The following is a 14,373-nucleotide window of genomic DNA, read 5'->3' as shown; positions in this document are numbered from 1 at the left end:
CAAGGCTTGTAGGTGTGTAAAAGTAAGGGTGTGTTTGTCTCCCTTGCACAACTCATCTTTGACATGGAATGAACCTCCTTTTTTTAAATGTGAACTCTAGGTTATTGTAATATGAAATATTGCTAATAAAGGTAATTGAAATCTGTATTTATACGTGCATTCCCTTGCATGCAGATTGAAAGTGGGAGCGCCAGCAGTGTGAGCCAATCAGGTTCTCCCGGATTCGCTCTGCAACTCACAAAGGGGCAGAGAGCAAATAGATAAGTTTAGAATGCTTCTGCTCTGCAAAGGTTAGGACAATGGGCAAGGAAGAAATATGACCGCCATGTTTTTCTACAGTGATAAATCAGATGGGGGGGGGGGGGGGAGTACAAATACCATGCTTTTGGTGGTGGTGGTGGGGAATGTTGAACTCTTGTAATGGAAAACAGTAAGTTAGGACATATGTGCGGGGCATAAAACTAAAACCCTGAGATTATTATTTTTGTTTGGCACTTCACTTGTTGTTCTCAGAATCCTTAATTGTATTCTTTGTGTTCTATATAAGAGTCAGATCCAGCAATAACACCCTATAGAAGGAACCACCAAATGTAAACAAAAAAATAATAAATAATAGCAAAGTAAAAAGGCAGTTAGTATTTATGCTTTATCAATAAATGTTTATTATACAACATACAAAGCCCAATAGGAACACAATCATGTAAAATCAAAGTACACAGAGTATATTACATGGATCAAATATACTGAACTTTTTTTTTTTTTTTAGAAGTGACAGTTAGTATCATTTTAAGCAATATAACATTGTTGCAGATATAGGGAGCCATTACAGTGAAATATAAACAGCAATCAAGAAACATTATAGTTATGCAGCATATAGAGTATAGATATTTGATTTTTTATAACACTGTATTTTAAAATAACGTACCACAATTCATGTTACATATTGGATCAGAGTGTACAGAGAATACACATAGTAAAATACTGTGCACACACTCACAATGAGTGTGTAATACAAGTATAGCCAGTGCTCCACCCTAAAGCTGGTGCAGAACTTCCTACACTGGTGGAACTTATCTGACTTGTAACTGTAAAGTTAGACAGTTAAGACAGGCATCACTTAATGTACCATAGAAGGAGAGCAACCGCCTAGTACCTCCGAGTGATGAAAGACAGTACTGTGGACAGCTGGACACTCTAGTCAAAACCACAGCGTGGCGCTATCAACTAATTGCATACATGACAAACGGCATCCTACCACTGCATACTTTATTGTAGAAATCAGGCAGGTTATTATGCAGTTTGGCTTGTCAGCATAAGGATTGTTTTTAAAGGCTTTAATAGAGGCTTTAAAATATTTGTGCATGTAATACGATCCATTAACTGCTTAATGTCCGCTGCACACGAAGGAAACAATGATCGGAGCAGCGGCTAATCTAACATTATCACCTCTATCCTGTCATCCTCAAATCCTTGGTGCTTTCCAAAAACAGATCGGAGCAGCAGGCTAATCTAACATTATCACCTCTATCCTGTCATCCTCAAATCCTTGGTGCTTTCCAAAAACTCCTCACCTCAAAATGATTTTAGTGCACGAAACCAGAGCATGCACTTTTTTTGTAGATATACTGATGTCTATGTTTCTACACTCTTCATTAATGCACATTTAAAATAGTTCAGCAATTGGATATATAAAACTCCTTTTAGAATAAAGTTATACGTAACGAAAGGCTTAAATTATCTCTCTTGGCGACACAAGCTAATAGTGTTGCCTGTTGGGATTCAGCCAACTTATTTATTAACTGTGAATGCACAACCAATAAATTAATGATGGAAACCCCAACCAAACTACTCTGACCTCTACATGTATTAGTGACCATGCATCAGAAGTCGACAAATTTCTGATTAGAGGTTACTGGTGGAGATCCAAAAACTCCGTATGAATACATTAAACAGCAATTAACGAGACAATAGAAATGTATCTGTTAAAATCTTAAAGTAAGCTAAAGAACAATTTTGAGGATCAAATTTAGCAGAAAAGTACAATTGTGTCTGCTATGCTTGACAAGAAAGCTTAAGATGGACCCAACATTTCATCCAAAACAGGCACTTGTGTGCACCTCATTATACTAATAAATTGTCCTTCTACTCATTAGTTTATAAAGTGCCCTGAGATGATACAATTTGAGGGAAAAGTATGTCCTGAGTTTATCTCTGCTGTTTTGTTTTCTGATGTCTGTCATCTGTCAGTGCAGACTGCTATGGATAAATGGAAAGTATTGTACATTATAGTTCTCATTAACACCATCTGTCACATACGAAAGAATTTATACAAAGCACTTTATCTAAGGTTCATAGGTGTATAATAAACAGGTGTATAATAAACAGTTACAGAGTCCCATCATTTGGCAGCAATCATGTTAAAAAGTACCGCAAAACAACATTCGTTCACAATGTAGTCTTTGGACGTATTTATGCCTACGCAGCTAGCATGAATTTATGCTTTTTATATAAAGCCTGTCTTACAGTGGTCACCAAACAAAAGTAGGATTGACCACACACATAAACAAGCAATTGTTCCGCTGAAACAAAGGATTGGCTTGTGCTTAGCGTACCCATAATCATTTTAGCCAAAATCTAAACAAAAGCCAAGCGATAATTACATTGCAAAACTGTAATGATTTCTTCAATTACTTGTGACTTAAAGTGGAACAGGAGAATAGAGGAAGAAGGAGCTACTTCTACTTATTTATCCTGATCTCTGCTGATCCCTTCATAGAACAAAGATTAACAAGAAATAACAGGTAATGTGTGAAGAAGGAGCGATGTTCTTAATCTATACTTAGAGGCAATTCAGAGGAGCATAATGTGAACAAGAAAGAGGTAATAAACCATTTACATATACTAATGGCAGCGTATCTACAGAACAAAAACAATAACATAAACTTCTCATCTGAACTCTAATGTTATCTTGTCAAGAACAGGCTCCACTACAAACATCTAATACAGTAGACTTTCGTTGTATAACATAATGCAAAGATAAATATTGTGCAATGACGCACAGATCACATATCAGCTTTTACAAGTCTAATGGCACTAGTCTGTTCAAAGCTATTGGATTGCTATGGGTCACCTAAGCACCACTGGTATTTATTAACCTCTATTATTTCAGTTGTTCTAAATTACCTGAAGAATAACTCTATTCATTTTTCTAAGTATATTACATAGGCAATTATGTATGTAACTAGTATGTTCTTCTATACACTAAAGTCGTTTAAAATACTCATGGTAACATGATACAGCCACATGTCCATTTTTAAATCAAAGCTAGCTACATACACAATATATAAGTATCTTTTTAAACATTCTATACAGCGCATTCAGTCCTTGTGGTGACCTTGGCTCAGAGAATACTGAACAGTACTCCTATCTAAGTCTTCCAGTTCCGTTACTGTACAACCTGCACTTTTGTCTGTCAGTTCTATACAAGTACCTGTATCATCTCATATTATTCCTCTATTGCCCTTGAATATCTAGTCTTTGCTATGTCGGACACTACTTAGATGTCATTCTTTTCTGTACAAAAAATATTAAAGCTCTTTCACATGGATTCATATTAAGAATAAGAGTGAAAAAGGCTTTAAACTTCAAGGCTACAGAACATATTTCAGAGAGTTAAAGACTCCTTTTTTTACAATAGCAATCAATGACAAATCATTTTGGGGCTTGAAAATAGATACCATTACAAGCACTGGAAAAAGCCAATGCCAAGACTCAATGTACAATTTATTAACAAGGATATACCACTATGCAAAAAAGCTCCCAAAGTGATAATCAATGACAATGGCCAGGGATAGACAAATTCCTGCAGAATTCAGTATCCAGTCAGTTCAGTATCAACTATATATGTGTAGGTCCATGGCTACCTGATATCTGGGATTTGTCCAGCCATGCCATTGACTCATTAAAGAGCTTTTGAAATTTGGCATAATAAAAAACATACAGCGTACAGGTTTTAAAATTAAAATATAGCAATCAATATGCATAGAGGTTTAACTATTACATACACAAAAAACTAATATAATCTGCACGTGGTACCGAGTATTTGTATTTTCTGCAACTGAATACGACACTAAGACTCTCTCTTTATATGTTTATGCTACTTGCACATTATATAGAGTTATGCACATAGACATTGTATCCAGCACACATATGAAATGGCAGGTCACCTGTTACTGGTTAACCTTGAATTTCTGATCTATAAATTGTGACAAATGACTGTCATAATTATATTAATGTCATGTACAATTAATGGTTCAATTAAGTGGTAGCAATCATGTAGGTTTGTCTGTGCCAATGTATTAATTAATGGTACCATAACATGAAACATTTTCAGTACATTGTTAGTGAGTATTATTTAGGCTGATGTCTACGGAAGTCCACACTTGCCAAGTAGCGTGGTCCATATTTGGTATTCTACTTATTAGGAAATGGTAAAATACTAATGAAATTTTGGGAAACAAAACTGGTGCCGATGGCTGTAGTACTGAACATTTTGGATAACCTAACATTCTTTGCAATATGCTGTTATTGAAAATGCTTTCCCAGTAAGATGGTACATAAGATGTCAGACACATCCCTTGTGGTATAAGGCACTACACCAAACTGGAAAAGAAGGATCAATACTTAAAAGACATACTGGATATTAAAGACTAGATGAAGCATTTTTAAATTGTATGGACTGCACAAAGAGTAATCAGTAATTCACATCAACGCCAGTGTCAATTTTAGATTGACTGCCCCTAAAGCCACACCCAACCACAGCACAAGAATCAATGTACCTTTCCTGGATGCATTGGATAAAAATCTACATGTACACAGCATAGATGATGTATTAGTCAGAAGAAAACAATGCTGCCTCTTTTATTAAACAATAACAGGTTATCTACTTATGCCAGAATTAAAATACAACATGAATACACAAGATTAGTAAAGGAGGCATTAAGATTATTCAAATCAGCATGTTTCTTAGATATTTTTTTCTTAGGTACAGACTAACGCAATTTGTCCTCCGTGTCACCATGTGTTTGTTCTAGTTAGTTTTTGCCTATTCCTCGGTGCTCACCTTTCCCTTCCTAGGAACATGCCTGTCACCTCCAAAGAACCTGCCCAGGGAGTCAAGAAGGCCTGTGTCTCTGTATCTGCTGTGAGCTCCATGGCCATATCTAGAGCGGTCTGAGGTGCTTGCTGAAGCCATTGGTTTTGATCCGTGGCGGGACAGTTTCTGAGAGGCCATCAAATCCGTGTCTGGTGAAGTTGTTCCACTGTCCTCTGGGATGGTTTGAAGCTCATCTGACTCAGAAGGCCGATCTTTGAAGGTGTTGTCCTCCCTTCCTGGAGCATCTCGGGAAAATAGGCGGACCAAATGTGGGCGAGTGTCAGTTGTGTTGGCTTCCTTCCAATTATTCTGGGGGTCTTCTGTGCTTGTGGAGTCAGTCACCGCCGTGCCCTTGGATGAGGTGCCATTGTTCTGGTTCACATCTGCTGCAAATAATAAGAGGGAGATGTGAATGCAGGGCTGTGAAAAGAAAACAATGATTCCTTTTTTCCACTAGCCTCATCTAGCTATTTCATGCTAAACTCCAAGTATATGTTCATGGCACTTTATAGGAAAGACTTACACAAGGCAGAATAATCTAGAGAACATAGTTACAAAGTTTACTGTAGATTTGTATGTAGAGTTTTTTTATCATTTATATTATTTGTTACAGTACAACCCTGAATAAAATCAGATTAAAAAGGAGAATCTACAATTAATCTCAATTTGTCAAAAATGATAAAACCTTTGACACACAGTGAACGGGGGTATGCTGGAGTAGAAACAGATAGAAGCAAGTGTGACTTTATTACACAAGTACAAATTAGCTTTTGCTTTTTTAACATTGTACATTAAACCAAAAGCTACCAAAACAGAATGCTAGATCTAGAGAAAAGCAGAGGTAAATTAAGTGTGTACATTATTATCACTGCAATAACTGTTACACAAGAAGCCAACAGTCTGCCCTTTGTCTGTACAGACCAAAGCAAATGTATTATCATTAATCACATTTTAAAACAGTTTTTTACAGTGCACAATGTATAATGTTAATGTAGCCAACATGAAGAATTAATTAGGGGTTAAATCAAGTAAACTACCATCTCCAGGGTAGAAAAGCACAATGCCAGCATGGGACAGTCATCAGCAAAGGATGGTTCAGCTATGTTGCAATGTATTGAATTATATTTTAAAATGAAATTAATGATCACTCTGCTACAGGTCCTCTAGCTTCCCTTTTCAACATATACCAATTTTGTTTGCGGAAGAGGCAGTATGTAGCACCACAAAACAATTCTTAGAACTCTGCATATCACCACTTCACCTACAGACATATAATAATTGCGTCCTATTTAGCTTGTGTGTATCCATCTGTGAATGTTTGAGATGTACACAGTGCATGAATCCTTCAGATTCTAAGCCCTGGCTCACTCCTGATCCGATTTTGAAATCGTGCAACTTCACTTCAAATAATTTCACTTCGCATACTTTCAAAGTTGCATGTCAGACGACTTAAGGTGTGACTTGGAAGATATCTGTGGAACTTCATGCACACATGTCTATGCAAGTTGCACCTGAAATCACAAAAAGTAGTGCAGGAATCACTTTCAAAATTGGTGCAACTCTGACTGAGTCGCACTGATTTGAATGGTTCCATTGCAGATAATAGGATGCAACTTGTCAAATCACATGGCAAGTCACGCTAGTGTGAACCAGGGCTAAAAGTATCTGTCCATCAACAGCCTCACCTCAGATTCTAAGCCTGTTTTCCAGCTACTGAGTGTGCAACATATGAGGTCAGGTAATTGATATGCCAGCAACTGTTTACATAAGCCCAGCACAACTAGCTCTGTTTAATGTGGGGCTTATCCCCTCTTTAGTAGAAGACAAGGTCCCTATGTATGAGAAATAAAGAAACTGATAAGACAAAAGAGATCTACTTGCAGGTACAAGAAGGTGTCTGAACATTATCAGTATATGTAGCTTGTAGGCTGATTCAAGTTACCTTCAGTAAATATGTTGTGATGAGTGGCACAGGAGCTACAAAAGCACTCGATCTACTGATGACACTATCTAGGGAGTGAGTTTTTTTAAGTTCAGGACAATCTACAGTCCAAAAGAAGCAATGAGGTTTACATAGTAAAGAAGTTGTGATTGTTCACATAAATTGGGGGAAATATTCACCCCAATTAACCCTTTGAGCTGCAATATTTAGACCAGCCTTTCTCAATCTTTTCAACACAGAGGAACCCTTAAAAAAACTTTCTAATCTCAGGGAACCCCGGCTAATAATTACTCTATCTACAATTCATGATACATCAGTAATGATGTAATGATAATGATCAGTGGGAAGAATGCTCCTTACACTTGTGAATAATTACCTCCTTACAGATAGATAAATTCCCATGACATGATTGATCTTTTTAGCTGAGAGTCAGAAATTGCTCATTGCTCAAGGAACCCCTAGCAACCTCTGGAGGAACCCCAGGGTTCCATGGAACCCTGGTTGAGAAACCATGACTTAGAGACTTATACAAAAAAAGGCATTGGGATTTTTCACTCCCATAAAGTTCTATATTTATGACAAGGAAAAAAAGCAGCCACTTTTTGACACAATGAATGCTGGACGTTGGGTTGTTACCAAGTAGATTAATCTCAAAAGCTAAAATGTAATTCAACATTTAACCAGCTCAGGTTCTGACATTCCTAAAACTAGCTAATGAAAATCTCTTACAGTGGTACTTTAGCTGAATGCATGGATGAGATTTATGTGTTTGCTATATTACCTGTCGAAAGATCTGTGATTATGTTCAGCCACTCTTGTGATACACACTCCTCTGCTCATCGGGGGATGTCCTGGTTTATCACTGCATCCTAGGGTCAGATCCTTGCTCAGGGGACAAAGGTGTGATGCAGATACATTGTGTACAGTTAGGGGACTGGAGGTGTAGAGGTGACATAGGAAGCCGAAATGCTGAACCAAAAGATGAATTACTTATGCATGCCATACATTATACAATTTTATTTCCTGCAACCACGGGTTGCAGGTAAGAAAATTGCTTGATTTAGCATTCAATCAGTGTTGAGGGGGGAATCCCTCCCACAGTGCTATTGTGTTCTGCCGGAAAGGAGACTTCCCTGTTGGCAGAACACAATGATCACTGCTGGTGGTTATAACCGTCAGCAATCACACGCAAAAAAGTCTGACAGGTTGGCTGTACTGAATCGATCAATGAATCAACTTCAGTACAACTAGTCTGCCCATTAATGGATTGAATCTCGGCCGCTCCCTGCTGAACCAGCCAAGATTTAATCCACCTATGGTCGACTTTAGCTGTGAACTGCATGTGTCACTGGTCTGGTGTGGAAAATGTAAGTAAATCAAGATTGGCTGAACAGTGGCAGGTAAAACATAAAATATATATTGTTTTCACATGTGTAATTAATGGCTTGCCTGAAGTTCAGTAAATGCAACTTACAATCAGGGGCGGACTGACAACTCATGGGGCCCCCAGGCAATAGGGGATCATGTGGCCCCTGTGTTCTTGCCCAAACTCAAAAGAGCCTATGAAAAAGGTACCAGGGGCATCTCATGGGGCCCCTACTGACCCCGGACCCTCGGGCAGTGTTTGAGTTTCCAAATGGTCAGTCCGCCCCTGCTTACAATGACATCAGACACAACTTTAATTGTGGTATTGAACATAGTTACATTTTGTAAAAGAAAAAATAAGGCTACAACTGTCTAAAAGCCTACAACTAGCGCAGCACATGAAATAGCACACTCTGTAGAACAGATTTCACTACTTATAAAGCACTGGACAACTACAACTGAGCTGTGAGTGCAACTGACCTCCAGAGATCTACAACACCCAAATATCCTTATGGGTTTAATAGGAGCCAATAAGATGCTCATATGATCATAAACTTGTGAAGACATGACATCTACTGGGAGAGCCATAAACTGCACACACGCTACATCCCTCTATAAAGACCAACAACATACAAGGAAACCATGAATGAATGTGCATCGGCACAATACACTTTTTTTTTTCAGCCCTGCTGGTCCTGATCCAGAGATGTACTCTGTACCCATATGAAGATATTTTCAGAATCACACAGGGGTCAGTGGTGAAAGGCCTCATGGTTAAACCCTTGAGATTAGTATTGCTAATATCCTCTGTAACCACAGTAGGAACATCACTGCCCAAACCCACTAGTTCTACTGATTCAAGAACATTGTTGCACACCATATATGATATAGCTATCAGACTGCAGAATAAGCACAACTTTTTAAAACCTTGATACAAATACAATAATACACATGCCACTGGATGGAAGGTACATTGCTTTAGGATCACAAAGCAAAGCCGAGTACTCTTCAGTAATAGAAATATCAGAAATATGAGAACTGTCCTAAAAAACATAAGATGAATTTGAGCAGAGGACAAAGCGTCCCTTGTATTTTAAGTGCAATACAAAAAAAGAATAGAATAGTTTCTTGCAAGCTGATAATGTACAACAGACTCTTTGTATTAATGCATGGAGCTATTTTTAACTAACAAAGATTATTTATACCCCTAGAGCATTTTCTTCCTCTCTTTAAAGAAGAGCTATAAACTGAGTTCTGCTTCCAACCTAAAAACAATTGGGTTAATACAAATAGCATGATTTCTACATGATGCGCTTGGGTAAAATGTCACTCTGGGATATATACTACATGTAATAGAGTATGAGAGATGCGGTGTACAAATTATTTTTGTTGTGCTCTTTTCTTTATGTAGAAAATAAAAAAAGCAGAAAAATAAAATTTCTTTTAACCACACCTGATGTTGACTTACCAATAAGTTTGCACCCACAATTTCCAATAAAACAGCATTATATACATTCAAATTTCATGTCCATTACAAATAAATTTAGTTTGCAATGAAAAGAACTGTAAAGCTCTAAATAATATATGCTAATTAAGTATAACAAAACACATCTATCTTCTATAAAACATACATAATACTCCAGTCAAAAGTTTTTAATTTTTATTCAGCGTGAGTTAATAGAGTTCAGGCACTCGGTTGGAGCCAATGTCATGTGTGGAGCATTTACATTAATGTCATTTATCATCCACTACCCTTTGGAGGACTTAGCTCCCCATGGCTCTCAAAGTACAAAGACATTTGAGAGTATTTCTCCATCACACTGTGCCCTTTCGCTACACTGTTACCATTGACAGTTGTAATAAGCGATATGATGATGAGCTGCTGGTGATTGCCTTAATGTGTCATTCAAACTGCGAGCCTTACTTGCAGATTAATGTAAAATATTAATCAGATGGCAAGTAGATGAGACACTTGACCAATGAACCAAGAAATGGCAGGATCTATTTCACTAAGTATGGTATATTATGAGCGCATGAGTGATATGTACACACTGAATTCATCTGAATCTTAATATACTGCAAGTTACCTTGACAAAAATCATAAGACAATTACAAGCTGCTTATCACACACCACATCCATGTTACACGTATATCATATATGCAACATTTAAAGTGTATGTAAACCAGAACAATAAAATTCACCTATTTACTCCCTTTGGTCTGCTAAATATAGCAATGAAAGTGTTTTGTTATGTCTGATGTGCAAACAAATACCTGTTAGTTTTGCTAACAAAAAATAAAAAATGAGCAGATAATTTCCATTGTTCTCTGCCCGTCCACAATGAGGGGTTATGGAAATTAGGAGAAAGAGGGAGGGGGATGATGGGAGGTCTTTGTTTTTTGTAATCCATCAGCAATGAAGTAGGTTCGGCTGACACCAGGTTGATAAGAATTCAGGGCCAAAATACATTTTGTTGTCATATCAAAGAGGAATGTAGGAGCTCGCTATATTTCTGGCACACCAACACTTATATTTGTACATTGCAGCATGGGGACAACACATGGGGAAATGTACGTGTATTTTAATTTTGCCTTGACATACACCTACTTAGAAATAAAATCATTTTGCTTGTATATGTTACATTCTGCATGACATATGTGTTCTGAAATGTTTAACATAGACTGACAAGGGAATCCTTTGGCAAATAGCTCTGGCAGCAAAATGGATAAAGGATAAGCCTAACACTCCCGTTTCCTGACGAGCACCCAATCCGTGCTCATTATACTGCAAGGTCTCTCCTCCCTGCTAGTCCCGGGTGCGGTGCTGGAGAGAGGCAGGGAAAAGAGGAGGAGATATACAGCGCAATGTTAAAAATATTAAATGTTTAGGTCGCCACAGAATCCCTTTTGTTTTTAAAAGCCCCAGACAGATTTAAATATGGTTTTGGTTAAAATGTCTGTTTTTTTATCAGGACAAGTAGATTGTCATGAGGGACAAGTAGATTGGGACACCGATTTAGTCCCTGGACAAGTAGTTTTTTCCAGAGTGATCCTTTTGTTCAGCGCCAGAACGTGACCACTTTGACCAACCTGAATTGCTCTGATCCCTCTCAGAAACCCTAAGAAAAGCAGGGGAAGAAGAGCAGGAATTTCAAATCCCTGGACCACCACTCTGGCTGTGTGGGCACTGACAGCTAATCACCCACAGAAGTAAGTGCAGCGTGGACTGGAGTGGGAGTGGGGGGAGTTGTAGGGTGTTAGTTAACTTTTAAATTTTTTTGTAAAAAGGTAACCTTACGCTTTAATTTTTTTAACAGGTACTTTTATTGAATTTAAGAAAATACAGAGAACAAACATGTAACAAAAATATCAACAGAAAAGAAAGAAATACTGTACATCGCCAACACCACAGTGAATGCATTTCCATGTGCTGAGGTTCACTGTGGTGCATTTATTTGAAGTTCAGCACAACAGAATGCATATGGTGTGTTACAGCACAGACACATTATTGAGGTGCATTGGGGTGCCATTCAAATGTACAAAGATTGTGCAATGGTGGAGATTTACTAAAACTGGAGCACTCAGAATAATGCTATTTATTTTTATGCTGAATCCCTGCATGCCATACTTTTTGAATCACAGACAGGTACCACTTTGCATATCAGGATAGCAAGACTAAAGTCAGTATTCATCATTTTCACACTTAAGGGTCAGTAACACAAATTACTGAAACCAGAGGACCAGCTTGACAAGCAGGCAAATAATATTTGAAGAATGATAAATCAACAATGGCAGTCACTATACCCGTTTCAGAAAAATTACCTTTAAAGCGATACTAGGTTAATTTTTTTTTTAAATAAACATGTTATACTTACCTGCTCCATGCAGTGGTTTTGCACAGTGCAGCCTGGATCCTCCTCTTCTCAGGTCCCCTGCTGGCGCTCCTGGCTCCTCCTTTCTGTCGGGTTCCCCCACAGCAAGCAGCTTGCTATTGGGGCACCCGAGCAGGCGTATTACCAAAACTCTGCTCCGTGCGTCCATTCACACATGGAGCTGTATTTGGCCCTGCCCCCTTTCTCTCCTCATTGGCTAACTGGCTGTGATTGACAGCAGCAGGAGCCAATGGCTCCCGCTTGCTGTCTCAGCCAATGAGGAGGCAGTAATTCGGGACAGCCGAGATCAATGAACCACGATGGGGTTCAGATAAGTATTGAGGGGGCTGGGGGCACTGCTGCACAAAGGAGGATTTTTACTTTCATGCATAGAATGCATGAAGGTAAAAATAAACCTTGAGCCTTTACCCACTTTAAGTGGGTGGAATTCTGTACAACAGGGATATCGATTAAAATCTGACAAAGGGATGACCTGACCCTTCCCCATATATCTCCTTTTACATGAAGGTCGGGTTAATATAACCCAGCATAGAGTTCCCCCTTACATCACAGTCTGTAGATTTCCCCTTTACAGTGCAAGGGGGACCTCTGCAGACCCTATTAATGGAAACACTGGGGACTGTGATGTAAAAAAGAAATCTGTAGAATGTGATATAAGGGGGAATGCTGCGGACTCTGTAAAGGAAAACTCTGATGTAAGAGGTCTCTAGTCACCACAGCTTTCCCCCTCCTTACACAAGAGTTCACAGAGCTCCCCTGTACATCACAGTCCACAGAGTTCCCCCTTAGATCAGACTCCAGAGTTCCCCTTTACATCACAGTCTGCAAAGTTCTCTTTCACATCAGTGTCCATGGGGTACCCCCTCACAGTATAAGGGGGAACTCTGCAGACCCTGATGTAAAGGGGAATGCTGCGGACCATGATGTAAGGGGGAATGCTGTGTAAAGGGGAATTCTGATGTAAGGTGGTCTTTGGTCACCAGAGCCCCCCCTCTTACATCAGAGTCTGCAGTATTGCCCCTTACATAATGGATCACAATGCTCCCCTTTACATTAGAGTTCCCACTTACATCAGGGTCTGCAATTGTTATGCAATTTATCTGATTATAGGTAAATAACAAAACTGTATCTTGTCTGTGACTACCCACTGGTTTTATCCTATTGTGGGGTGCACTGGAAAGGTATAATTATGTCACCACTAAATGAAAGTCCAATTCAGACATCTCTGGAAACACTCCTGACAGGGGTTTTAAAGTGCATATGATATGCACTTGCAATATATATACTCGAACAGAGGCTGGTTTGCTGAAACCAGAAGATCTATTTGAGATTTTAGTGCTCAATACTCTCAGGCACCACTGGTGTGCTGAATAGTAGTGTGTTCCCCCACTGGCTGCCCTGTGTCCTTTTTCAAACCCCTACTCACTGCACAACACAGTAGCAATGTAGGGGTCTGCAAGAGGAACTGCACCGACCAGCAGGGTATGTGCTATTCCACATACCCAAAAGTGTGGGATAGTATCAGGGCAAGAAAGCAAAATTTCAGCAAGCAGCAGCTGAATAGCTAAGTATAAACCTGCTTCGTTCACAAGGCACTGCTGTACTGAGTTTTTTAACCTCCCAACATGGTTGCATTATTCTTACATCTCCTATGACTCCTTTCAAATACATCAAGCAGGGATTTCAGGTTTTGAACACTTATACTCTCACCAACCACTCTCTAATATTCCTTTGTGAGATCCACATCTCTTTGCTTCTAGACTGCAATCAAGTGGAGAAGGAGAGTCAGTTTATTTCTCAAAAATCAGTGTAGAGACGTCAATAGACAAGGCTTAGACAATTTTAGCAAAAAGCATTACAGGCTTATAATCAAGGATTGCCATAACCTTTTTTTTTTGCCATAACCGAGATTCGAACCATGTATGGGAAGGCTGCTTGTACCCAAGTGGATAAGCGCATACTACTGAGGACCAACACTCAACAAAAGAAAGACCTCCTGTTTCTAAATTATAAAACAG

General features: G+C 38.8%; 1 protein-coding gene across 2 annotated transcripts in view; it reads right to left on the bottom strand.

Annotated features, from left to right (window-relative positions):
- The window catches only part of MBP (myelin basic protein), a 214,064-nt gene that overhangs the window by 46,943 nt on the left and 152,748 nt on the right, over nucleotides 1–14,373 (bottom strand). Inside the window, exon 3 of one of the 2 annotated variants that reach the window (XM_089682358.1) lies at nucleotides 5,123–5,541. In XM_089682358.1, coding sequence (XP_089538484.1) covers nucleotides 5,123–5,541 — 419 coding nt within the window. The remainder of the gene's footprint in view (nucleotides 1–5,122; nucleotides 5,542–14,373) is intronic. The other variant, XM_089682359.1, reaches the window with a different exon arrangement.

Source organism: Staurois parvus, unplaced genomic scaffold (assembly GCF_062004578.1).
Source record: "Staurois parvus isolate SC_StPar_1 unplaced genomic scaffold, SC_StPar_1.0 ptg000287l, whole genome shotgun sequence".
In the NCBI taxonomy this organism is placed as follows: domain Eukaryota; kingdom Metazoa; phylum Chordata; class Amphibia; order Anura; family Ranidae; genus Staurois; species Staurois parvus.
This window is presented reverse-complemented; position numbering and strand designations above follow the sequence as displayed.